At 38.3% G+C, this 28,000-nt stretch overlaps 1 protein-coding gene across 1 annotated transcript; it reads right to left on the bottom strand.

Annotated features, from left to right (window-relative positions):
* Positions 1 to 538: 538 nt before the first annotated feature.
* GTF2B (general transcription factor IIB) lies at positions 539 to 28,000 on the bottom strand. Its single transcript, XM_031465536.2, has 7 exons — positions 27,885 to 28,000; positions 23,725 to 23,831; positions 7,722 to 7,855; positions 5,264 to 5,410; positions 4,997 to 5,126; positions 3,718 to 3,999; positions 539 to 964 (listed from the first exon to the last, which is right to left on the bottom strand). Exons 1-7 carry the CDS (start codon positions 27,899 to 27,901, stop codon positions 831 to 833), a joined length of 951 nt encoding a protein of 316 aa, XP_031321396.1. The 5' UTR covers positions 27,902 to 28,000; the 3' UTR covers positions 539 to 830.

Genomic DNA, 28,000 nt, shown 5'->3' with positions numbered 1-28,000 from the left:
CTTCACAGCCCCTGGGGGAGCCGCGTGTTACAACAAGCTCCTGGACGTTCTCAGGCTAAATGACCTCCATTTAAAGTATTTTCACACTGACAGTACTCCAAGAAAAAATAACGAAGAACTGCAGATATGCAACTTCTATAATGAGAAATGTAAGCGTCTGAAAACGGAAATGGTCCTGCTGCTTATTATTTACGAGCGTCACCTTCTGCTCAGCAAGCTCACTGAGGGAGACATGTACTCGAACATCTCTCTTAGGCCAGGGCCTTGCAAGGCCCAGTTCATCCCTTCTTGCTTTTTAATGGATATAGTAATAAACCATGCATACCCCCCCACTTTCAGACTGCAAACTAAAGTAGGTTCAACAGTGGGTCTCAAAAGCCTTTATTATTTCCATAACTTTATTAAAATAAAAAATATATGAAAAAAATAACAAAAAACAAAGACCTCTATCAGCTTTATTAGCTGCAATAATATGCATTATTTGTAGTTATATATTATAAATTATCAATTACATGTAACACGTAATTATAACAAAAACTTTAGTTTTGAAAAACGTTTTATTCAAGAATTATATAATTTCAAATATCTTCCAAAATACAGTTTCCTAGATTACTACAAAAGAAAGCAAGTTCAATAAGAAATTTAAATCATTAAATATGTTTCACTAGTATATACATACAGAATGCCAAGCGGTCAACATTTGGGCCTGGAATGCGTACCACGTCTCTCGTTCCCCCTCACGCAGGCCCTGCCCGGCACGGCGTGCGGGCCGTGTGCAACAGGCAGGCAGGGTTCCGTGTGCAGAGGAGTCTGACGTTAGCTGCCTCGGTTTAAAGCTGTGGGAGTTTGTCCACGGGGGTGTCAAATTTGAAGTCTGTAGGAAACAGATCCGGGGCCCGAGGGTAGATGAGTCTGTAGGACTGTCTGATTGTGACATCGGCAACACCAGCAATGTCTCCAATTTCTAGAAGACAGACAGCAAAACATCAGTCGAACTTCCACCCACCTCCCTGCTCCTACCTGCATTCCCATCTGCAGGACATGGTGGGATAACGCGGCTCAGTGAAAAACAGGACAAAAATGCTGATTCTTAAAAACTGATAATGGAAATACATTCTGAAAAGCAGAAAGAAGGGCTACAGTGACAACGCAGTGGGGTTAGTACTCACCATCTCAAAGGCTGCACGTCGGTATTAAAAGGTTTTGTACGTAAAACATTTTGAACAGTGCTCAGGGCATAGCACGACGTGTGATAACTATTATACTGGTCATTGTATTTAGCACTGACTTGTTTTCTTCACAAGAAATCCTTTTGAGGATCACAGAAGTAATCCATGAGTACATTCTTGTAAAGAAATTCACTTTATTATTTCTGTGTTTAAAAGTTCCCCTGCAACGAATTCGAAAATTGCACCTCTTGGGGAGTGATGGAAATGATAGCTATCTTGACTGTGGCAGTGGTTTCGCTGGTGTATATACATCTATCAAAATTCATCAAATTGTACTGTACAGGAGCCATATCACAATAAAGCTATTAAAAAAAAAAAAAGACTCCCATACCAGAAAAGAAAAAACACTGACCCTGCAACATCTCCCCTAGCAAATTTCTATTAAGAGGTTCTTCCGTTAGGTTCCAGTGAGTTCACTCTCATTTTCAAATTGTAAGCAATCATATTTTCAATTTATATATTGTATTTCTTACTAATATTATGACCAAGAATTTTATCGTATTAATTTTTCAATGTAATTTGTTTACAATAATGTAATCATCAAAATGACACACAGTTACACTACCACTAACTAGGCTTCATACACCAGCCTGTATTTCACTGTGTTCAATGTATACTTGTAAACAGAACAGCTGCAAACCTTAAAAAAAGCAAAATGGGGTCACACTGTAAGTACTGTTCTACAACCTCTTTTTCTACTTAATACGTGTGAGATGGAGCAGCTATATATTACGGCATGATGCAGGTTTTCACTATTACAATAAACGCATGCTTGAGCACATATATTGAGCTCATGAGTTATTCCTACAGCCCGTTACAGAACCCTAGGATCTACTTACTCTCTGTAAAGTCACTAGGTGTCACTTTTCTTTATTAGAAGTCCCAAAGGAGAGCCATTTAATTATTTGGTTAGTTATACTTAATCAAAATAGATTTTTAAAACACACACACTCTTTAATACAAATTCATTTTGCCACCTTTTCACAGCCAATTCAAATCGATGAGACTTTACGGCTTTTTAGCATGGACACCTCCATCAGTGCATAATTAGCTAATTTAAAATTTCCTTGTCTCATGCTGCATTACAATTTTTCTAGATATAGGTACCAATGAATGTCAACTACGTGAATGTCTGCTGGCTGCTGGGCAGGGAAGGAAAGGACCTTAAATTAAAAAAAACAAAACAAAACTTCATGCAAAACACAAACAGTAGCAAAGTGCCAAGCTCAACATTTTTGTGTTGATTAGAATAAACTTTACAACTTGGAATGAAGGTAAGGACGACCTGCCCAGCCACAACTTCTCAAAATTTTCCCAGGAGACTCACAATTTCCTTAAAAAATAAACGTGAAGGCCAAAGAGAATGGACAATGGCACACTTACATACCTAATGGATGGGTGCTTCTTTCTAATCATTCTTCTATATAATTCATTACTTTTATTAATACAGAAACATACGGCCTAAGCGAAGGTAAAAGGCCGCTGTGAACAGGGTGTTACAGTCACTGCAGCAAGTAAGTTCACTGCCTCACTTTTTAAATTTAGAACCGACTTCTCCTTTTTCTTTATACATCTTCGTGAGGACCACAGAAGTAATTAATGAATACATGCTTGCAAGGACATTCACTAAATACCTCTGTCTGAAAGTTCTCCTACAAGAGCAAATTCAAAAACAGCTGCAGAGTCTGAACCACCTGTGTCAGCATTTTCATGAGGGAGCTGTGGACGGCACATGGAGGAAGAAAGAGAATAGGTTCCACAGGAAGGTGAAACTCGATGGTCAGCACACATCTACAGCGTGCCTATCCTGAGGGCGCCGTGCCAGGCAATGAGAAACAAAGCACGACCACATCCTCTCAAGAGTTAAAAAGGTAAAATTTGAGAGGAAAAAAAGCGACTATTCAAAATAACCAGGAATATTTAGAGGGAACACATAAAAACTTCTAAAAATGAAAAATATACAACCTAAAATTAATCACAAAAACGTTAAGTCTGTACACAGGGTTATGCCTCCAAATATTTTTATTTATGAGCCACTTAAAAGCAAAATACTGTACTTTCTTAAGTTCTGATGCTAAGGAACTACCTCCTAAATGTGGGTTCTGGATATTTACCAGACTACCTGGAGGTTCAGTTCCAGACCACTGCAATAAAGCCAACACTGCAATAAAGCAAGTCAGAGGAATTTTTTGGGGTCCCAGCACATATAAAACTTAAGGTTTATACTATACCATGGTCTATTAAGTGTGCAAAAAAATGTCTAAAAAAACAACACACATACCTTAATTAAAAAATAGTTGACTACTTAAGAAGCGCTAACCATCATTTGACGATGCATGGTTGACATAAACCGTCAATCTGTCTGATGCTGTGAGAAGTCCGACAGAGAGCGGCGTGCCTGCCGGCTTCGCGCCGGGAGCGCAGACGCAATCACACGCGGCCCGCAGCCCTCGCCCCTCGGCCCGCCCTCCCAGATGACGAGCACTACCTTTCTGGGTCCTCTTCTCCGCGGACGCCTGCGAGGCCATGTAAATAGCCGCCGCCGCCACAGATATCGGGCTCCGGCCAGGAACCAAGTCCAGCTCCACGGCCTTGCGGGCTATGTGCGTGGCCGCCATCTGCACTTGCTTAGGGAGACAAAGGTTGGAGCAAAACCTGGACATGAAGTCCCCGGTTGTAATCAAATCCACGCTGGTTTCTAAAGCTTTCAAAATAAGCTTAAAACATCGACCGATTTCTTTCTTAGAAATTCGTGATACAGCGCATATTTCTAAAAGAAAAAGAAATGTAGGTAAATCAATCCACAGAAGGCACACAGTCCAGTAACTTCTCTCAAGTTTCAATTCATCAAGTAAGTCTCTTCAACCAATCAAAAACTTCTTTGATATTTATGTTAATCTGCTTTAAGGAGAGTATCAAGAAGATGAGAGAAAAGACTCAAGCTAAAGAACGCTTCTGAAGCTAAAGATGTCATATGTGTGTGTAAGCCCTGCGATTTTAGGCGACAGCAAAATGGGATCAAACATCTGACTCCGTTATTCTAAAAATTCAACTACCACTTTCAGAATAAATCTAACAAAGCCTAGTTTTACTCGTAATAATCAAATGATGACGATAACGGGCACTGCCTCTTTACTTTGGCACAAGAAAATGTGACAAAGAAGTATCTGTGGATGAACGAAGGGTAGTCACAGTCTTAAGCTAAAATGTGGAAGTGTCACAGCGACACTGTGGCTGCGCTGTCACGTATTTATGGGTGAACTGCAAACTGGATTAAAAATTCTGGCTCTCTCAAAGCCTCTGACTTAAGCATGAACATGCAAACTGTCCAACTCAGGAGAAAAAACGCCACGGACGCTTTCTAAGGCTCGACTCCCTCTCATGCAGAGACCTGTGCTAGGAGCAGAACCCATCCCTGCGCCTCCGGCGTACGGACCACGCCAAAGGCCAACTCTGGCTTCTCACGCCAGGCCTCGAAGCCCCCAAGGACAGTCAGAAGATCTTACTAGCAAAGAACACAGGGCTTACATGCACTAAAATGACTTCACATGGGAAAGAAAACAGCCTGAAAAGAACATGGTCAATTAAATCATGGAATTTATTTTTGTCAAGGAAGGAGGTAACGTAACACTTGGAAAGTCGCTGAGGTGGATTACTGCATGTAACCAGGAAGACATGACTTAGCCACTCAGTGTCACAGCTGCTTGCCTTTGGTCTGTTTACTACAAAACAGATTAACACTTAAATCTATGCAAGTAAAAACTTACCTTTAAATGTCCTGGGCACCCCTTCCTGTCTGCAGGCAATATAGAGACAAGCGGAAGCTATGGCATCATTAGCTCTTCCCTTCAGGCTCTTCTGTTCATACACTTGCTTGAATAAATTATTTGTTCGATCCTTCAAAGCAGAGAAACTAAGTTTGTTTAACTCTAGGCCATTTAATTAGTTGCAAGATCAAAATTTCATGTATTCACTAAATTATGCTAGTGAAGCCAATGCCAGTATGGCTTAAATACAGACAGACAAGAACTTACAACTATATTCCGAGGGAGGTTGATTCTGTCTGCCATGGTGGTGATTTCCTTGAAGGCATTCATCATTGCCCGATCGGAACTACTCATCGTTCTCCGATTCTGGTACTTAGAATTACCAAATTCATCAAAACTTGCAGCTCCTGTTCCCTATAAAACAAAAGTTTTGTAACCTCATGCAAAAAAATTTTGAAAACCCAAATGATCAATTTCTAGCAAAACTGAACTTATACCATCTGACTCCACATTGCCCAAGAAATCTACCCCGAGCATCCTCTCTATTCCTCAATTTTCAGAAAAAGTACTAGCTTAAGATGGGTTCAAAGAGGTTTGTAGCAAATACTTCAAATATAAAAATATTAGTAGAAAGTCTAATATAAACCATCATATTAACAGAACTAAGGAGAAAAATCACACGCTGAGCTCCAAATGTGCTAAAAAAGGCTAAGAAAACAAAACTCAAAATCCATTTTCTGATAAACTCATGAAACACAATAGGTACTTCTTACTAGAAAGCCACTCGCCCAAGCCCAAGCCCAGCAAAATGATTAGTGGAGGGATTAGCAGCACCACCACCAGAGACAGAAGACAAAGGTGCTTCCTACCAGCACAATTTCCCAACACTGTGCTAGAAAAACTAGCCAGTATTATGTAATTACAGTTACATAATGTAATTACATAACAATTATATTATTATATTAAAATTCGGCAAAAGATTTAAAGTATAAATCTGAGAAGGAAGTGATAAACTACTTGCAGGTAGTATTGTATATACGCAGAACACTCAAGAAAATCCCTGAGACTACTGTAAACAGTAAGAATTCATTAGCGCGGCAAGGTCAAAATTAACAAACAGAAATCAGCAGCCTACATGTGTGTAACCAACCAGTTAGAGAAACAAAAAGCTCCAACAACAACAGCAACAAAAAAGACAAAATATTGAGGGGTCAACTTAAGAAACACGCAAGATCTTCATGGAGAAAAATTTTAAAACATCCGTTGAGGGACACACATGACCTAAGGAAATGGAAACGGATGCCAAGTCTTTGGACAGGAAGGTTCTTCATTAAGAAGTCAATTCTCTAGAAGTCAATTACCAAATAAATCTAACCAATATCTCAGTGACAATAATAACCAGGTTTTGAGGGTTTTTTTTTAACTACATAAAATGATCCTAAACTTTAAATGGAAAAGACTAGTAAAGAAAATGCTGAAAAGGGGCAATAAATGAGGATTAATGCTCCCAGATATAAGAACAGAGTGGTGTGGCATCTGACTAACTAGACCAGGTCAGAGAAAGGATAGAAGTCCAGAAATATCCCCAAATACACAGAAGTTTAGCATGACAAATGCAGCATCTCAAAAATTGACATATAGACAAATCTTTGCCACACAGGCATAAATACTTTCAAAGCACACAGGAGAACCTAGTAATAGTGGTTACCTGTTTCTGACAGGGAAAGGGGGCTGCAGTAGGAACTGAGAGTTTGAGGGTTAAGGGTGAGGAAAAATTACTGTGTTCTTTTTACATTTTTGTTTTCGAATCATGTATTTCCTATTGAAAAAAATTAAGCATTAATAAAAGTTAGTGTCAGTTAGCTGCAATCTTAAAACATTTTTAAATGTCCTCAGTATAATTTTTTTTCAGCCTGGAAAGCTAAAGCAAATGCAGAAACCACCTACTTAAAATATTTCTCAACATTACAAACTTTTTCATCTAGCCTGTATTTTTCAAATTTAATATGTAGTTTATAGAGCATGAAAAAATAATGACCTGCTTTTTAATACTTTCTTAAAAATAGACACTGCAGTAGTACAGATTAAGCTCTAAAATAGCACACACTTCCTTGATGAGTCCTCTGGAATACTGCCACTGCGACTTCCAGTTCAGGTAACAGGGAAAAAAAAAAAGGCCAGATTGCCAGGAAGATTCTGCTGCTGCCTTATGTGCGAGCAGCAGCAATTAACTGAGCACACACCACACACTACCCGTGTCACGACGCTTCACGTGCACTCCCACTGACCCTCAACACCTCTATGAAGTGTTATCCTCACTTTACTGATGAGGACAGTGAAGCTGAGGAAAGTCATCCATTCAGCAGTATTAGAAAACTGTCTACACTGAGATTTACCTGAGGTGGTATGGAGGGAAAGAGGAGACATCCCCAGCATTCAAGAACACGGCAATACGAACTCTTAAGGACCATACGACACTCATTTTTGTGTGTGAAACTGCTTCATGAAAACAAGGGCCTGAGATGTAAGGATTCTGCGGCTTAAATCTGTTGGTCTCCCCCTTAGGATGGAAGAAATGCACATCCTTCACAATGGTATTACTGGCAAATGTGATTCTCAGGTCACGACTCCGCCCTGGGGCAATGACTGACGCTTCTGTAGTTTCCGAACTCCCAGGCCTTCGGTCAGTGCACACTTGGTACTTCCTCCCAAGTGGATGTATTACCTTGCCGATCATAGTGGACAAATCTCCATCACTCAGAAGAGGATTCTGAGCGTCTCCAACTCGAGATGGATCTTTTGTTGCTTTATCGTTGCTGAAAGTTCTCCACTCAGATCCCACGTCGATAACCCGGTCACCTAAGAATACAAGCACAAATCTAAGTCGTCAAGACAGGATTTATTGAACACTGTCTAATGCCCGACTCAGCCCTTTTATTCCCAGGACACCTCAACACGAACATCTGGGCTTCAGTGTTAAGTATCTTGTCTCAGACATTTGTCCCAAAGCATTTCTTTAACTATTGTGCCAGTCCCAATTATAACCCTCTTTAAACACTGCTCTGATTAATCATATTCTGACTTCTGGAAGAAAGAATTAGTCAAAATAAGGACAAATAGCAAGATAAAGCTATTCATGTGCCGCAAAGATAAAGTAATATAACAATGAAGAACCAAAATTTGCACAAAATGTGCAACAGGCATAGAAAAAAAATAGAAAGCTGTTCACAATGGTATTAAAACACAATTTAGCATTAGAAAAAAATTACAAAGCTTTTATGGGCAATGCTTTGCAAAGAACTAAGCCTAAGCTTATGTTTTAGTAACTATTTGATGAAAGAGTATTTTGGGGCAAACAATTTATACAGAATAAACTTGAAGCCTAGAATCAGTAAGCAGAAAGGTAGGCAAGCTTTTCCTTTTAGGCAAAGAGGCAGTGGCTAAATACATCTCGCCAAGAAACGAGACATGGAGAGATCCGGTGTACATTACTGCTTTGGGGGGACGCTCAACGGCTGGTAATAACTTCATCATAGACAAAAGTTAGCAACGAACACTTGCATCTGTGGGGCACTGATAAAGGTAGGTATCACTTTTATTGCCACATCAGAAATAAGATTAATTTCTCAAGATCACACAGGTGGAACTGAAATCTGAATGGGATTCCAGAGTCTGTTCTATACTGCATTGCGAACGTGAGCTTTTCCACCAGTGTGATAAAGCTGAAAGCAAGAGTCAGGCTATTTTCATCTTTACACAATGAGCAGAAAGGAACACGGAATGGCAGAAATCAATTACTCCAGCAACTAAAAGAAGCCCGACTCTCAGAGGCAAGCAGCACAACGGCTGACAGGGGACGCCACCAGTTGTTGCTTAGCCTTGGACGTTTCCTCATTTTAAAGATTGGAAAGATTAAATAAGCTAATACAGGTACAGTATACAAGAAGTGCTTAAAAAGCAGTTTAGAGTGAGTTGCTTGACTTTAGCTATTTACTGCTATAAAGAAAAAGCAAGGTGACAAATACTCTGACATTCTGGCATTCGCTCTGAGTAAGAAGAGCAGCAGCTGTAAAACAGAAGTATCGGAAAGCTGCTGCGGGTGCATGGTCAGCAGCACAGCCAAGGAAGCAGGGAGGGAACAGAAGGAAGGAACTCAGTGTAAACTATGCCAAGTCGCAAACGATTTGATGCATGGTACATAAACTAAAATGCTCACAAACAAGAGCACAGTGATCACAATCTGACCTCAGTGTTTCATTTAACAAAGTAGGTAAATACACAACAGAATCACTCATTTCTGATTGTTTTGGAAAAACCTGTTTTTCTCTGGACACTCAAACCGTTTGGGATTAACCAGATGATCTTGGACTATCATGTGTCCATGTCACTGGGGAACTGACATGGAGGCAGGGTCCCCATCTGCCATACCTATAAGCAATGAGAATGGCCAAGGAGAGCAGAAGCAGGGAGATCAGTTATACGGCAACTTCAGTGGATCAGAGATTGAGCAGGTGGCCCAAATAAGAAGTGAAACGGATGGGATGATCACGATGGATTTCTCTGCTTCCTCCTCATAGTAACAAACATCACTAAACTTCAGAAGCAATTCTAATTATATAAATTAATAGCGATTTTTAAAACATACCAGAAAGTAACAAAATCTGTAGTTGTGCACGGAGCCTCACTACAGTACTAAGCAAGGCCCACGTCTCAGAGCCCACTCTAAAAAGATTGATTTTTCTTCCTTTTTATAAAGAACAGCTGCCTACAAAAAATAGCTCTATAAGCAAAACAAAATCACCTGTGTTCCCAACACCCAGAGACAGCCACTGAAAACATTCTGGTATATATTCTTTCTGCCCTTTCCCTCATGTGTACAAATACGTTTTTTTCTAAGATTAAAATTAGATTATATTGTGCCTGTTCCATGATAAGTTCTTTTCACTAAAATTCTATCAAAACACCAAAACAAGATTTTTAGACGAAGTTTAGCCCCTGAAATAGCATCCATCCACTAAAGTGGTATCATGCTATCTCTACACTCCATGTTTTCAAAGGAAGAAAAGTGGTTCTAACTTTCCTGGTCACTGAAATAAAAATACAAATGTGAACAACACAAAATACTGTGGCCTTCAAATCTAGAGTTACTTGCTAAATTTTAAGTTAAAAAAAAAAAATGTCATCATCAACTTTTTAAATTGAAGTATAGTCAGTTTACAATGTTGTGTCAATTTCTGGTGTACAGCACAATGCTTCAGTCATACATGAATATACATACATTCATTTTCATACTCTTTTTCATTATAGGTCACTACAAGATGCTGAATATAGTTCTCTGTGCTATAAAGTATAAACTTATTTATCTACTTTATATATAGAAGTTAGTATTTGCAAATCTTGGGGGGTAGGGTATAGCTCATTGGTAAAGTGCATGCTTAGCACGCACAAGGGTGCTGGGTTCAATCCCCAGTACCTCCATTTAAAAAAAATTTTTGCAAATCTCAAACTCCCAGTTTATCCCTTCCCACCCTCTTTCCCCCTGGTAACCATAAGTTTGTTTTCTATGTCTGTGAGTCTGTTTCTATTTTGTAAAAAATAACTTCATTTGTGTCCTTTTTTTAGATTCCACATGTAAGTGATATATGGTATTTTTCTTCCTTTCTGGCTTACTTTACTCAGAATGACCATCTCCAGGTCCATCCATGTTGCTGCAAATGGCAGTATTTTATTCTTTTTATGGCTGAATAGTCATCATTAACTTTTGATATTTTAATTAACACAATGAATACACTAAGAGAATACTTTATCTTTACTAACTCACATCTTGTAAGTCTCTCTAGAACTCTAAAGTATTAGTTAGCCAAGATACTTCATTTCACAGCATTTTCCTTTGTTCCAAAAGTAACTTACCATGAGTTTCTTTTACTGCTTACTTTGTGCTGCCTCAAAAAAGCCAAGTTGGATTTGGGTGGGTGGGGGGGCAGGGAAGCTGGCCTAGGACAGTATAAATAGAAAACTCAGAACTGGGCAGTGATGTAATTTTTCCACATACGTGGGAATGATCTACATGACTCATTCAACAATCTGTGGTTTGTCTTAAGAGCCTTTCTCTCTTTTCACACTTTATTGCTCAAAACATAGCATTTGTAAGAAACAAAATTTCCAAAATAACTCAAATAGCACATCATGAAACTACAACTAGACCATCAGATTAAGTGCATGAGTAACAAGAAACAGGGCAGACCATTCAGGGAAAAAAAAAAAAAGGTGAGAATTCAGAAAGGATTTTCTTGAACAAAATCTAAATGCGGCAGCATTTTTTAAAGTTACTCTAGAAGGAAACTGCAATCTAGAATCTTTTCAAGGAGTAAGCGCACAAGACAGTCACAAAGTTTGGGTATAATCAACCGGGGACAAGGGAGCAGCTTGCCAATTAGCATGTGTGTGCACAGACACCACCTCACACATCCTTTAATGTTCTAGAAGCAGAGAAACATGCCAAGTTTTACCAGTTCCTTTCTTAACCACACGCTGGTTTCTGTAAAATTAACACCAGGTATAAAGTCTATATATAAGGTTTTTAATAGCCAATAGCACTACTACGCCATATGAAACAGCACTCGTCCTGCCTCCGCCTGTAGCGTATGATCGCTAACACTCTGATCAAGCTCCCCATCCGGAGAGGTAAACCGATGCAGTGTGTATATTCAGGTATTACACACGTGTACAGTTCTCAATCCGTATATCTGAGTGGTGCCTAAAGAGTATTCATTCACTAAGACATATTACTATATTCTAAAGAGAATGAGTTTCATCTCTTTATTTTTCAAGGAGAAATTAAGATTAATCGCCAAAATCATTCACACCAGTTTTAAAATGGTTCAACCACTTCGGCACCTACCTACCTTATGATTTCCACTCCGAAGGATTTGCCTACAAAAGTCTCATACAGGAATGTGCATAGCAGCATTACTCATATTAGCTAAAAGCTGGAAACACCCAGATGTCCATCAAAAGGAATATGGAAACAATGGACTACCCCTCAGCAAATCAACTACTAATGCAGTAATAGAAACGCATTTCAAAAACACTACTTGAAGCCAAAAAAGTCAGTCACAAAAAAGAACATACTATATGATTCTATTAATAGAAAGTTCAAAAACAGACAAAATAGGAGGATAGAAATCAGTACAGTGGCGGCTGTTGGGTGGGAGTGGGGGTGGGGGCAGCAGTGACTGACTCCGCAGCAGGAGGGAACTTCTGAGGCGACAGAACTGGTCTAGACATCTTGACCGCTGTGCAGGGCACACCAGCACATGCAATGTCAAAACTCAAACCGTACATCTGGGATCTACGCACTTTACTGTCTGCAATAATTCCTTAATAACTTAAAAATTAAAGTTCACTCCCATCAAAATAGTTGATTTTGAATTAAACTGTAAACCTATACACTTTGGAAGGAGTGTATAGGTTTTTTCAACAATTTTTATCAATCTTCCTGGACAAGAGAACATGCTCTTTCTCAAGATCTTTCAGATTACACGTATGCCACATTTAGACCTTTTTCTTTGGTTAAAAATCTCATTTTCTAACAAGTAATTGCTGTAATATTTTACATGCTTATATTCAGCCACTTTTAATAGAGTATTAATTTTTAAAACTTGATCTGAATAATCCAGATATAGAATTCCATCAGTGGAAAGAACATGTTCCCCTTCCAATGCTTAACTCCCATTTCTATTTTATATCTAAAGCACTTGTTGGAAGTTTCAAAACAATGCCTTTGATTTAAAACAGAAACGTCTCCAATATTTCAACATTATGCATGAAAGTAACAGCTGAACTAAAAAGTCTTCTATTAAAGCACCGTTCTTCTGTAATTCAGAGCATCTTGTACGAAGAGTAAGTGCTGAGTTTATTAAGTGTCTGTCATCTTAGCAGACCATAGTGTTTTTCTTACCTCATAAAAGCTAACTGTAAGTTGTCTGTGGGTTTTTATTCTTCTAGTACTTATGTGCTAAGATAAACTAAGTTATTCGTGGGTAATAGAAAGTTTCAGAAGATGGGTGGTTTAAAATGAAGATTTCTTTCTTATTCATACTACATGTCTACAGGGGAAAAGGACTGCTTTCCATGCCATCCTTATTCAAGATGATGGAATCCCTACCCCTGGAGACATGCCAGTCATGTGCTAGGGAAATGGGAATGTGAATCATGCACTGCCTTAATGGTTTCTAATAGCAACATTTCCAGTCACATGCCATTGGCCAAAGCCAGTGAAAGGGTGATGCTTAACTTCAAAGGGAGTGGGGAAATAAAACTGTAACATGTAGCCCAAAGGAGAAGAAACAGAATTATCAGTGAAGAGTCATCAGCACTGTTTCACATGACCATCAGCAAACAGAATTCACAGCTCCACATTTTTGTAGATTTTTGTATAAGTTCATTTTAAAAAGACTGTTCTATGACTTCATTTTTGTGTTACACAACAAACTGAGGACTTAGAGTTAACTTCACTGTATTTTAGCATTTGTCACAGAGAAGCAATCTGTCAATAAAATTTTTGATCCTTTCAAAGTAATATTTTTACCAGTTGGCTGCTTGCAAATTTTTATTTAAAAAACTGTTTAAAAATGTTAAAATGATACATTCCTTAGTAGGTGGGGGTCTTGCTTTGCAACCCCAGGGGGCTTCTGAGAGGAATGTAAGGTTTTCTTCTATTGTAACTGTAATACTTTCTCATATTTACCTGGATGGTCAAGTAGTACCACAGTGGCTCTCTCACCTCTATCACTTTCCAACACTCACCTCCACATTCTCGGGTGTGTTTTCTGCTTTACTGATTCAACTTTCTAGATTGTTATGTCAGCTAATTGCGAACCAAAACACTTTTACTGTGTTTGTCTCCTTGTGCTATCTTACTTCTTTCTGATCACAATTAATAGAGACATTAAGGAAGCTTTATTTCACTGATCACAAGACTCAGTTATTTTGTGTAATTTTTTTAGTAAACTGTGTCAGGGGCAGAATTTCCTGTTAAGTCCACAGGATCACTGTTCTTCTTCACTGCTGTTTGTATCCATAAGCCTCATGTTGATTTTTATGTTTATTTGCCCTGTAATAAAGAATTGTCAATCCAAGTCCAGTGGTGGCAGTGATGTTGGAAAACCGGTTCCAATCCACCAACGCCGGCTGTCAGTCTCTCTGGGTACTCACAAACCCCTGGCAGACAACAGATAACCCAAACAAAAATAAACTCCCAGTATGATTCTAAAAATGTATGAGGAAGGAACAGGTAGGTTTGTAATCAAAGCAAAAACAACAGTGACTTAAACAAAACAGAACGTTCTCAGGTTAACAGTCCACAGTTAATAGTTTTGATCAGTGGGACTCTCAGGCTTCTCCTATCTTTTTGATAAGCCACCTTCACCATGACCTGCGTTCTGTAGCATATGGTGGCTGTTGGTAGTTCCCTCATTCTAGCCAGCGGGAAGGGGAGAAAGAGAAAGCACATCCCTTAGGGCGGGATCTAGAGTTGCACATACCTCTTCTATTACAACCCATTGTTTAGAACTTAATCACATGGCCATACCTAACTGCAAGGGAAGCTGGGAAATACAGGCTGGCTGGGCAGCCACACGCCCAGTTGAAAATTGGGGGAGTCTTAGTATGAAAGAGTTGGTGAATAGGTATTCCTTGTAGCACAAACTACAAGGAATAATGGGGTAGGGAGAGAGAGACTGGAAAGAATGTCCAGTTGAAACAAGGTTCTTTGCCTTATTGTCTAAAGTAAACAGACACTTAACCTCCTTACGGTGCAAGCTATAAACTGTAAATACAACCAAAGGTACTTTGTAGCACAATATTAAAACCACAAGAGCTTAAGTTAGCAATCTTAATAGTGCATGGGGAAACTCCAATGTACCAAAAGCAGCCAGAAAGCCAATACTGGAGGATAGCCTGATTTTCCAACCTGGCTTAGACTATCAGGATTTTGTTCTCTGTTTCTTACTGTAAATAAATAAAGAACTTTTTTAAAAAGGGAATATTAAGAGGAACTGCCCAGAATTTTAATTATTTCTGCCATCTTTCTGGAAATTGTTCTTATTTAAGTAAGCATTTTGGCATACAACCTGTAGTAGGCAAGAGTCTTGGAACAATAATCCCCAAAATACTTGTCTTCATAGGCTAGATTTATCTAAACCCACTTAGTGTAAAACTACATTTTCATATTATCATACATGAGAAGTCTAAAACATCAATAATCAAAATGTATTATTCAAGATGGATAAACTAAAAGCACTGAATTTTTTTAATTTAAAAAAATCAAGGTGCTTTGGAAAACTGTTTAAGCCAACACATTATTTGTTAAATCTAATGCTGAAAATGAAATATATCACTAGCTTCTGCACCCACCTCAGTCATTTAACCCTTTCTACCATTCCTTCTTAAGGTATTTCAAAAAATCCTAATTTTCAGTCTAGGGTTAAAATACATTCTTATAAGAAATCTTGCATTCAAGATAATTTTGAAGTCAACTTTGACCAAGAGATACTTTATAAAGAAAAACTATTAATAATATAGCCAGTCTTCAAATCAGTTTATGTTCCCATAATGTAAACTGAGTACAAACGCAAAATGACTTATCCTCCTGAAACAAACCATCTCATGGTTAATTTCTCAGACCAACCCATAAAAGCCTACTTTAACCATGATGTTAAGACCCTTAAAGAACACAAACAAAAAGCAAAAAAAAAAACAAAACAAAAAACTGTTCGGAAAATAATTTGTAAAAGAAAATACATTGTAAGTTCCATCCCTGAATATCTGAATACACCTTGCTTTTCCTCAAATACAGGCAGGGAGGTCTGCAGCAGCAGCATCTAAGCTAAGGAGCTGCAGCTCTGATAGACATATCCTAACCCAGTCACAACGCGTTAGCCATTCATATACTAAGGCTTCCAGGCTTCTATCCCACGGAACACATTTCCTTTTCCCTCTACCTGGAATGACTTTACCTCCATAAACCCTTACTAACTCTTCATGACCACGTCTCAACGTAAATTCAACATTAATTTCCCCAGGAGTCCTTGCTTCCTTCTGACATGTTCTCACCAAACTTGGAAGATATGTACTAGAACTTCTGCCATGCTCTGTGGTATTAATTTACCCTTCTCCCTTCCACACACCAGACAGAGCTGCTCCAGGGCTTGCTCATCTTTCTGTCGCTCTCCCTGATCAGCACAGCGTTTAACAGAAATACACAGTACAAAGACCAAAGGCTTTTAAGTCCTACAGATCTGGATTTAAGTAGCTTTGTCACTTACTAGTTGTGGAATCTTGAACTAATTACCCAAACACTCCATACATACCTCAGTTTCCCTTTCTGTAGAATGAAAAGAACTACCTCAAAGAGTGACTGTGTCAACCAAGTAACATTAGTAGGTCTTCAATGCTTAAAAGAAAAGTAGTGTCTAAATTAAAAATTCTGAATTAGGCAAGAAGGCTGTCCCTGGGTACTTACAGGAGCTAACAAAGCAAGAATTTGCAAGTGAATACAAATATTCCTTAATTTAAAAATATAACTTGGCCCATTAAACTAAATATGAGTATTTTCCTTTTAGGGAACACTACTCACGTAAATTTAAAGATGGTAACCCAATAATGTTTAAATACTATAGCTGCAACATTAAGTATACCAGACACATGACAATTACTCAGACACATCCTGCAATGGACTTGCTGTGAAGGACGGCGTCTCCCACTCAGAATCACCCTCTTCTACAAGGTTAAGAAAAAGGAGTACTTACAACCCCAAAATATGTATCACTGAAATCTCATATAAAATTATACTATATATTTCATACATTATCTCATTTGATTCTTAAAAATTTCTAAAAAATCTGAGATGCTTGGTACATGGCCCTTCTGAGGGGAGGTTGTTTATTTTGCTTATAAAGAAAGTTAAGCTTGGAGAAATTACTTAACTTGACTATAGTTAACATGACTAACTAACTAGTAGGGCCAAGCCTAGACTCCAGGGTCACTGACTCCAAGTTATACTGGGAACTACGGACACACAGAGGTACCTGCCCTACAGGAATCTGCAGCCTAGGTCTGGAGACAAAGAAAACTGATGAAAAAAAAGATGAAAACTAGAAGTACAAAGATCTCAAAGAATGTGGCAAATCATAAAGTTAGTAGTACAGATCTGTTCTTAACCCATTACCAATGTGTGACCTGAGCTACGGTTTCTGGAAGTGGGGCCTGGAATCCTTGTGAACAAATTTCTCAGCTGATTCCTCATGCACATTCACCTCCATGTCTCAGATTCACTGGTATAAACAATATCTGGATTGAGTTCAGGAGGGGATGGTCAAATTGACTCATTTTTCTCTTTCAAATTCATCTAAACTATTTTCTAGTATTTTCCTTATATTACTTTTAAGAACGACAGAACTAGTTTTGGGGGAGGGAAGCGGCACAGCTCAGTGGTAGAGGGTGTGCTTAGCATGCATGAGGTCCTGGGTTCAATCTCCAGTACCTCCATTAGGAAAAAAAAAAGAGAGAGAGAATTAGTTTTAAATTGTACACAAAATGTGGCTTTAACTAGAAACAGTTCTATACAATACCTCATTGTTGAAATCCTAATTTATAAAAGTCTTGATAACCAGTTTCATGTTTTAATAGCTATTATAACTGCTTACTAACCTAACACTCTGCAGCCTATAAATCATGTATAAACAACACACAAGGTCAAATTTATGAACAAACTGATAATTTACATATGATTATACTGCCACCTAATGCTCAACCTTTAAAATGACACAATCACACAGGATTCAGGGGGAAAAAAACCCACAAATAGTACTGTTAGAGCCAGTAGTTTCATGGTAGAAATGACACAGTGTTGATTTAAAAATTGGCCCTATTTTAGAGATCACTACCAATATCTCAACGGTCACTGATGGGACCACCAATGACAAATCATAATACTTCATATGTCTAAAACAATAACCCTATAATTCATAGCGGAAAATCAATTAAACAAATATTACATGTTAAAATAGTACTAAAAATAGCCATAAAATTGGAAATAACCTATAAATAAAAATTAAACAAAAACAAGAAATTGGAAACAACCTAAATTATAGGACAGACTGAATACTACACAACCATTTAAATACTGGGGGAAAATTAAACAAAAGCATCAAACATGTAACAAATTGTATTTTCCAAAGATGGCAGCAATAATATCTCCCACCCACATGTTCTTCTGCAAAATGACCCTGTCACCCTCACACTGAGGTGGCGCCTATTCCTCCTCCCCGTCCCATCCAGGTGGGTCCTAGGACTGCTTTAACTAGAATGGAGCAGTGATCCTGTTCTAGGCATAGCCCTTAACTACTTGAGTCCAGCTTCCATTTCTCTCCAAACACTTGCTCTTGGGATATCTCTCTTAGAAACCAACCACCATGTGTGAAATATGATTAACACAACTATGGAGACGCTTCAGAGGAAGACAGACTCATGTGGGGAGGTCAAGGGAGCACAAAGCACCGGAAACGCAGATGAAGAAGCCATTACCGAAGTGAATCCCCCAGGTCCAGCCAGTGCCAGGGAAGAGAAACAATGGCCCAGAAAATTATGAGCAAAATAAAATGTTTGTTACAAGCCACTAAGTTTTGAGGTGGTGTGTTATCTAACTGAAACAGAAATAGGGAGGGAGAGAGAAAGGGGGGGTAGAAAGAGGGGAGAGGGAGATAGGGAGGGAGAAAAAGAGAGAAAGAGAAAGATGAGGAAAGAAAGAAAAGAAAAGAAGGAAATTGGTTCCTCAAAGTATGATGTTGATGTTGCCTTAAGAAAGTTCATGTTGTACCAGTTTTGAGACTGAGTGGTGGGCCTCAAGAAGCCTATGAATGAAGGTTTGAAGGACAGTGAGAAAAGTGTTATCAGGAACTGGAGAAAAGATATTTTATATCATATAAAATACACTTTTTGTATTATGAATTATTTCACTTAAAAAGATGACAGTAATGGGCTCTCCTACTTGCTGATTCAGTTGAAAGGGGTAATACACAGCTGTGAAGACAGCTGGGCAGCATCTAGTCTTGAGTTTAAAATTAAGGGGAGTTAGTGACAATGGGCTGCACTGTTTCAAGAACATACTAAAAATCAAGTACAGAGTTCTTCAAAAACAATTCTAAAAGAGTTTCAGTTTCTAAAGTTGTCTGGTGATTATTTAAACAGGCGGCTATTCAAATTGCTTATTCAATAAATGCTATAACCTAAAAACTTACAGTGTAAAATGTTATGGCCAAGTACAAACAACGTACACCAAGCTTACTAGGAAAAACACGATGATGTTGTCTAGATATAAATCTGTATGAATATCAGTATCTCAAATATGAAAAAAGCCACAACACTTTTATATGCCCTTAGTGGACTGCAGAATATCTGCCCAGCTTAGTTTCTTCCCTATCTCCATAGTATTAAAGGTTGAATTGAGCTGGCAACAAAGACCATATGCCTTTAAACCAGCATGATGATGCAAACCTAAATTTATTACTGATATATGACAATGACATATGCTTTGTATATATGTACATGTTACGTGTCTTAAAAATTTAGACTTCTGGAGTATCATGTTCAGTTGAACTATTTTCAACATAATTTGACTGATGGTATCTTCAGCAAAATAGAATTTTCTTAGCAGACTCTTGCCCTCCTGCCCTTGTCTGGTTATGGAACAGATTCTTCACTTGCAGGACATCATATTACACATTTAACCACAAATATCTGTGAGTCAGGCCACTGTGTGTTCTAAAACAAACATTTGTTATATTTTATGTCAGAAAACCAGCATCACGAACATATTTGTTTATATAGAAACGAAGAAAAGTTTATATATTTTTTAAATTTTCAGGCCTTAAAATCTAAGCCAGTAGGTTTCGTTAGAATACAGTTGTTTTAATAGTGCTCAAGACTAATAATAAAGCAAAACAAAAAGAAAGTTAACTTCCTTTGGTTTGATATAGCAGAAAAATGCAAGTAAAAATTAGTGATTCCAAGCACAAAAAAGCACAGAAAACTTGTGAATTGTATCTTCCTTCTCCAGTTGCTTATTTTTACCCAACTACCCTGCTAGTCAAAGTGGAAATGAAGGTGATGGAAGGACTGGAAATATAATGCAGGATTTTTGCACTACTTCTTTTTAAACGGCTACAGAGCTTAGGAGAGCCATGAATCTAAAATTATCTTCAGTCTTCTGTCTCTGTCTCACTTTTACATATCCGTTTGATCTTAGTACTTTTGAGAGAATTAGAATGCTCTCATTTAACTTAAAGGTCAGCATTTTCTGTAAAGGGCCACAGTAAATATTTTTGGCTTTATGGGTCAAGAGAGCAAACTGAGAATATTACAAAGGTATTTATATAGAAAAAGAAAAATCCACTAGTTTTTTAATGGATGAAATTAAAAAATATAATAAACAGTATAATTTGTTGTAATCTATTTCTACTACTGAGAAAAACAGAATTCTCATTTGGAGGATAACATTTCACTTATTTGGGGTTCAAAGTTAGTGTTCCCTATCATCAAAATCAATTACAAATGTTCATCTGTCAATGCTGTGTTAAGATTTTATGTATTCCATTTTTAGAAATGTCTTTTTCACACAGACAAGTACTATCAAATACTGGTATTAATCTGCAAGCATATGATTTTAATTGAGCATATTCATTGCTTGGAAGGCATTTATAGAATTTTATTACATTCATCTGATATTTGCCTTTTAACATGTGATTACATTGTAGATTAATCACTTCCAATTGAAGGTTAAGTGGAAGCTCCTTAATTGCAGTTAAATGTTTTTGAAATATGAAAATTTCCTTTCCATTTGCATCCAGGTCTGAAAAACACTGATTAAAATATAGTTTGAATTTGGCAAACATCCACTGCAGATTTGCGTGGCAACGAAAATCTTTAGTTCTTGTTTTAACTTCTGACAGCAATGAAGGTATATAAAATATATTAAAGCAATCTGATATTACTTGTGATTCAAATAGTGTTAAGTTGTTGTCAAATGGGCTTTACTACAGTGTAATCAATATACAGGCATTATTTTGCCTTGCAGTTCCAGGTTGAATTCATTAAGAAATATTAGCAAGTCTGCAGGAAAACCCAACTTCCTCAGCCAGTTCAATAATAGTGGTTGAAGGCAGCACTGGTTCAGAAAAATTTCAACCTTGGCCCTGACCTAAAAACAAACAAAAAAAACACACACACAAGAAAACTTTGCCACTGCTAAGCTACCAATTTATTGTGCGGTAGGGCAAGTCAGGATACTCAGCTTCTGACAAAAATTTACAGATCTGATGACAATTAAGTCCATGAGAGTGAATGAAGTTCACAACTGACTCTACTGCATCAGTAACACGTGATAGATTCAAACCTTTCCCACAATGTACCTGATGAATAACACAGTGAGTAACTACAGGCTTTAAAATTCTTACATTTTCACATTCTTTGTAAATTTGTCCAACTAAGACTTCTGCTCCACGTAGTATTTTTAATACACCCTGGCAGATTCCACTTCAGGTTGCAGTGAATCAGTGTTCTTGCAACTTATTTGGAAGTAGTTTCTCCTGTAGTTGTTCCATAGTCACTTCAAACTCTGCACTGACTCCTTGAATAAACAACTCACTGGTATCAGTAACACCTGTCTAGTCATCCAGAGTCTAGAAAAATACTTGAAATAAATCACCCTGACCTTTAATTGACTACTGATATCAGTCCCAATGTCTTCAACTCTTCAAATGGCTGTTTCTGCTGAGAGGCTGATAGTCTTCAATAAGTTTATTTTCTCTGGACACATTTCTTTAGCTACTGCAATCAAACACGAATTAACTCATCATTGGTAAATGGCTTTCCCTGCTTGGCCTGCAAATGAACCACTCAAACTTACTTTAGCTGCGGCCCTATTTTTATTCTTTAATTTTTGTGAAGAAACTCTGCTGTGATGAGGTATTTCCCTTTACACTCTAAATTTTCTGACCATTGTTTTCCTGAGTTAGTGGCACTGTGATGAGTGCTTAATCTGCTAATGTCAACATCTGTCGTATTCTTTTGGCACATCTATCACTGCGTAATAAACACAATACTTCACCAACTAATTCAGTAACCACCTACACTCCACTGTGCCTTAAAAGCATGACATTCAAAGTTCACTTTTTCCCCTTATTTTGACATGACAGGCATGCAGTGGTAACAGAGTAAGTAAAATACTGCAGTATGGAGCCACGCTTGGCCCTGAGAATGCTGTGGATTTATAACTGCATCACTGACTTCGGCACAGGGAGCAGCAGGATGTGCTGAGAGCACCACATATGGTTTTGCTGCAACCACTAAGTTCTGCTACTGTAATATAAGAGCAGCCAGACAGTATATCAGCAAGTGAGTCTGGCTATGTTCCAATAAAACTTTATTTATGGGTACTGAAGTTTGAATTTGATAATATTTTCATGTGTCCCAAAATACTATTATTTTGATTTTTTCAACCATTAAAAAAGCCTTTCCTAGCATGCAGGCAATATTAAAAATATGCGACGGGTCATAGTTTGCCAATCTCAGATTGAACTCATTTTTTTATGAAAAACAACGGCATGATAGAAATTTGGTTCCCATGCAGACACTGGAGCTAGACTGCCAGACTACTTAAACTTCAGTTTCCTCATCTCTAAGATGAAGATGTTGGTTCTCACATCACAGGTTTATCTAATGATCACCAGGGCATGTAAGTCACCTAGAACAGTGCCTAGCATCTAGTAAGTACATTAGCTGTTTATATTGCTTATTGAGCAGAATGTAACTGCAAACGGATTCAAATTCATATTAACAACTCTGTACAATTTAAAACTCCCACTGGAGGTCTGAGGCAAGCAGCTTACTTGGAGTAACACTACAGATGTCCTCCAAGTCAGATCCTTTCACAGTATACCACCACCAGTGCTTCTCTTATACCTCCCACAGTCCTACTGGCAGTTTCATTCCTGAGTATTTCAAGTGGCTAAGTACTACTCCTTGCCTCAGGTGCTGGCTGCAACCCACTCATGAGAACATTTTTTTTAACAGACCATCTTTATTCTAAAGTAATGCTGCATATCTAGATTAGTGAGCAAACAGGAGTAAAAGTGAAATTTTAAGAAGTACTATTTTTGGCAATAACAATTTTATAACAGAAATTCCTAAATATGAACAATTCCATATGAGCAAATGAAAATTAAAACAAATCTCTTTTGCCGACTAAAGGGCCTTGGATGAGACTCAGTACAGACAGATACATTTATTACTCCGAAATAAATCATGTGTAAATATATAAAAGCCACCAAAGTTAGATGACATTTATTCATTATTTCATATGCATGAGTGTACATCAAATACTTAATTAGGCGTAAGGACCCAGGAGACTAAGAGCCTTTTCTTTTGGATCACCGATGTCAGTTTTAGATATTCCCTCTTATTCTACATCATGAAATAAATGCATTTATATAAACAATAAAATGTGGTGTCTTTGATTTTACTCTTTTCTAATTCTTTTTGTTTTACAATAAATGTGAATTACTTGTAGGGAAAAAAGTCAAAATGTATTCACTAAAAGAGTTTGGAAAATACACAAAGGCAAAATACCCTAAATAGTGATTTCAGTTAAAACCGTAATACCCACTCACCTACAACCAGGCCACATTCAGGACAGATCATATCACCAGCTCTGTAGTCCTCCACTAAGATCGCATCTGGATGGTTTGGACATGTGACTCTTGGAAGAGCATCCAAACTAAATGGAAAAAAAAAATTTTTTTTTAATATCCTCCTAACCAAAATACAACAACATACTAGTCTTCGGGCAGAAAAAAGGAGGATTTTGAACACTTCCCAAATATTACATATTTATAACACATTTAAGTTAAATTTTCAAAATAAACTTCCCAGTCAGGCTACTTTAAGTCCTAGCTAGTAATTAACAGATCCCACTGGAACTTTTTTTTTAAGAACAGTTACTGGTTTGCAGACACGGAACACTTTAAAAACTTAAATGGAAAACAAGTGTTCTTCTTTTTAACATGTAGGCTACCAAAATGTTTACAGATCCTAATTAGCATAGAAACGACTAGCTACCATAATAATGTGCCAACATTTGCACACACATATCTGCGTTCCTGACTCTTGCCACTTATTTCTCTGGTCAGAGAATACACATCAAGTCTGTGTTCCCCTACCTGTTGTATCTCTCACTAACAAACTTAGAAGAGTACACTGAACCTAGCAGGTACATAAAGGAGGGTGGCAGATGTGGCTCTGCTGACTTAACGACCTGAGGATTTCATTTTTTAGTCCAGGACTGAGTTTGTTAGCATTCAAGAAATGGTTTCATGGTGCTTTTTATGTATTTATTTTTTTGGGAGGGGTTGGTGTTAATTAGATTTATTTATTTTTAATGGAGGTACTGGGGATTGAACCTAGGACCTTGTGCATGCTAAGCACGCACTCTATCACCGAGCCGTACCCTTCCCCTAAGAAATGGTTTCAAAAGCTACTTTTTAATCTATCTGTGATAGTAATTTGCTCAGATTATTTTATTTTGAAAATAAGGCAGTTTGGGGAAAACACATCAGCCCTAAATGACCTGACAGAATCAGTTTTAAAAAGCAACAAAGAAATTTAACAGATTTAATAATTATTTCTGTATGACTTTACAATCACAAATGTCGGTATCACCAAAAACAAGCACTTTTTAAAAGTTCACCTGAAGTAATACTGAACAAGGTTATGTCGTGGCCATCACAAATAAACATGTAAAAGACAACATCAACCATCCTTAAAGTATGTAAATAAGTATTTGTGGCTTTGAATAAAGCTTCTCAAACCAGCAAATACAATTCAGAATGTTAACTTTCAACAAAGAAGGTGATTCCCACTGAAAAACTGATAAAATAATCCACGTTCCCCAAATTCACATATTCAGGCTAACCAGAATCCATCTTGAATCTTTTCGCTGGGAAAATAGGGGAAAGATGGTATGCTTATTCCATAAAATTCCTACTAAAAGTATTTTAATAAATTATGACAAACTATTAAGAAATTAGTATACATTATTTTTAAACGGTGTCAAAATAAATAAAATGTTAGCAGGGTAACAGTAATTACAAATGCGTAAAATGGGCAGCCATGTGGCACACAGTATACAGAGGACTAATATATTTTGCACTGCTAAAATGTAGACAAAATATTGTGTGCGTGTATATACATATAAAAATGACTTGGAAACATCTCAAAGATATGCTAAGCGGAAAGAGTAAGGTAGGGATTTTATACAAAACTGAAAAAAGTATGAACTACAGTTATATGTAATAACATGAAGGAAGTTCAAAATACTGATCAAAAGAAATGACACACGGAGGAATACATATGCCATTTATATGTAAAGTTTAAATCAAGCAAAATAAGTCTATGGTGTTAGAAGTCAGGATGTGGTTATCTTTGGGAAGAGTTAATGATTGAGAGCATGAAAGAGGCTTCCAGGGTGCTAGTGGTATTTGATTTCTTCACCTGGGCGGTAGCTAGGTGTATGTGCTCACTTTGTAATTTAACCGTACACTTAAAATATGTGCTAACTTCATGAAAAAAGGTAGAAAACAAGGTAGCGTACAGCGTTTATATTAGACCACTTTTGGGAAGGAAGAAAACACCAAGAAACTGGTTACCTTGGCTACTCTGGAGAAGAATTAGATGACTAGGAGCTAGGGAAGGAAGGAAACTGCTTTTCACTTTCTTCTCGCTTTTGTACGATTTGCATGCGTTACCTAGCCAAAGCAAAATGAAACTGTGCTCAAGAAGTCAACTTTTAAAGAAATGACCCACAAGGGCAATACAAAAGAGGAACTACAACAGTGGAGTGGTGGGGGAAGTCTGGGAGAGAAAGAGGGAAGGGATGGAGTAAACCACCACCATTGACACTACAACAATTTAGGCTGCCTAAGGAGCCAGAAAAGCCCAAATTTCATTTTACAGCTATCATTCATTCGGTGCCTACTACATGTCCAGTACTATCCATAAATGGTTAGTCTTCACAGGAACCCTACAAATTAAGCATTATCTGCATTTTAAAGATTATTCTCAGAGAATGATTTTCCTAGAACTAGTAAGTGGTGGAGTTCAGATCTGTGTTCTTTTGTGTTCTTCTCTGTGAAAACACCAGGCAGTTTCATGGTCTAACAACTGTGCATCTTCCTCAGGGAGGGGAAAAAAAGGAAGTTAAGGACAGAAATGTATTTACTTTTGTTCTCACTGGTAGAAAAACCTCAAGAGATGGACAACTGTAGTGACATATATTTAAGAGCTGGACATGCCTAGAAAAAACTTATTTCAAAGGTTTTTTTTTTTTAACAAATGAAGAAATTAAAGGCACACAAAAGAAATGTATTATTTCGGTAAAGACTGTCAGGTGAATTTACCACACAAATAACAATTACATTTCTTACAGATCCCATACCCTGCTCTATGACATACAAAAGCTGTGCTCAAATATGACCACGTTTACCCTTCAGATCTATTGCCACGACAGACTACAGGCCATAGTTAAGTGTCTTAGAGAAACTAGTTCTCCATTTGCCTACTAGGAAGCCTTACCTGACAGAGCCACACCCAGGCAGAATGACTGAGCATCCAATCATAGAATTACAATCAGTAAACAAGTTGTCTTTGGCTTTATTACCTGTTTTCAGGTTGTTTCAGGTAAAGCTGCCTACCCTCGCCGCCACCTTTTTAAACCCAGCAGCATACAGTAGGAAGCCTAGCAGTTACCAAAAAGGGCCTGGACATCTCCAGCTTACTATTTTGTGATAATGGTTTTCACTGGGAACTCAATTCCACAGGTAACAAGTCCAGAAAAATTACTCCAGAGTTGCCATGCCTTCCAGAAGCTACCAGAATCTAAACTGATACTTTTAATATGCTATGAGTTAACTCCAGCCCAAGTGTGATAACAGGAAATAGACATCTGAGACTCCACACTCTTAACACTAGCCTTGGAAAAGTCAACACTGGCGTGACTCAGTTTACACTTACGCAAAAATTCTAGTATCTACCTCATAGTGGTCATGAGAGATATAATTAGGGTCTGCAAGCATTTTTCACGTCCCAGGATTAAGGCTGTCTCAAATGGCACTGTATGCATCTTCTACAGCTATGAGAACACCACATTTTAAAAATATATGGAAGAGTGACTTCCCAGCATATCATTTTTGCACGCAAGATCTTCAGGAGTAAGCAGAAGACATTTTTAAGGAAATCTCTCAGAAGGGAACTTGTCAGTTCTTCAGAAATGCCCTAACTTCCACTTCAAAAGGCCTCCGGGGTGGCAGTCAGTTTCCATCAGGCTTACCACTGCTGACGTCCCTACCTTTCTAGCTGTCAGATCGATAGGGGCCTAAAACTAACCCCTGCCCGCTCTTTGGAAAGGACGACTCATGGACCTTAGGGCTGGTTGAGCCATAGGTGGAAAAACAAGCGCAGGAAAAAAAACGGTTGAAAGATCCGCCAAAGACGTGAGGCCAGGGGCCGGGAACACCGCATCCCCCGCAGGGTGGTGTCTGGGTGAGAAAAGACCGAAGACGCTGGAGGGGAAACGCCGACGGCTCAGCTCCCCCGGCGACACCCCTGACAGCCCCGCGTCTGGAAGCGCCTTTGTCCGGGTCGGCCAGCCGGTCCCGCCGCCTCTCCCCGCACCTCCGGGGCGTTTCGCCCGACGCGGCAGCGGAGGTGGCCGCCCAGCAAGCCCCGCACTCTCGGCCCGCCCCTCAGCTGGCCCGGCTCGGCCGGACGTACTAACCGGCTGGTAGACGCCATCTTCACAGCCGCTGCGGCTCCAGAAACAACCACCACCAACCGCAAAGCGAACAGGAAGAGACTGGCGACGAGACGCTTCGAGACGGGCTTTTATAAACG

Source organism: Camelus dromedarius, chromosome 14, assembly GCF_036321535.1.
Source record: "Camelus dromedarius isolate mCamDro1 chromosome 14, mCamDro1.pat, whole genome shotgun sequence".
NCBI classification, from domain to species: Eukaryota; Metazoa; Chordata; class Mammalia; order Artiodactyla; family Camelidae; genus Camelus; species Camelus dromedarius.
Note: the sequence above shows the minus strand (reverse complement) of the source record. Positions and strands in the feature narration are given on the sequence as shown.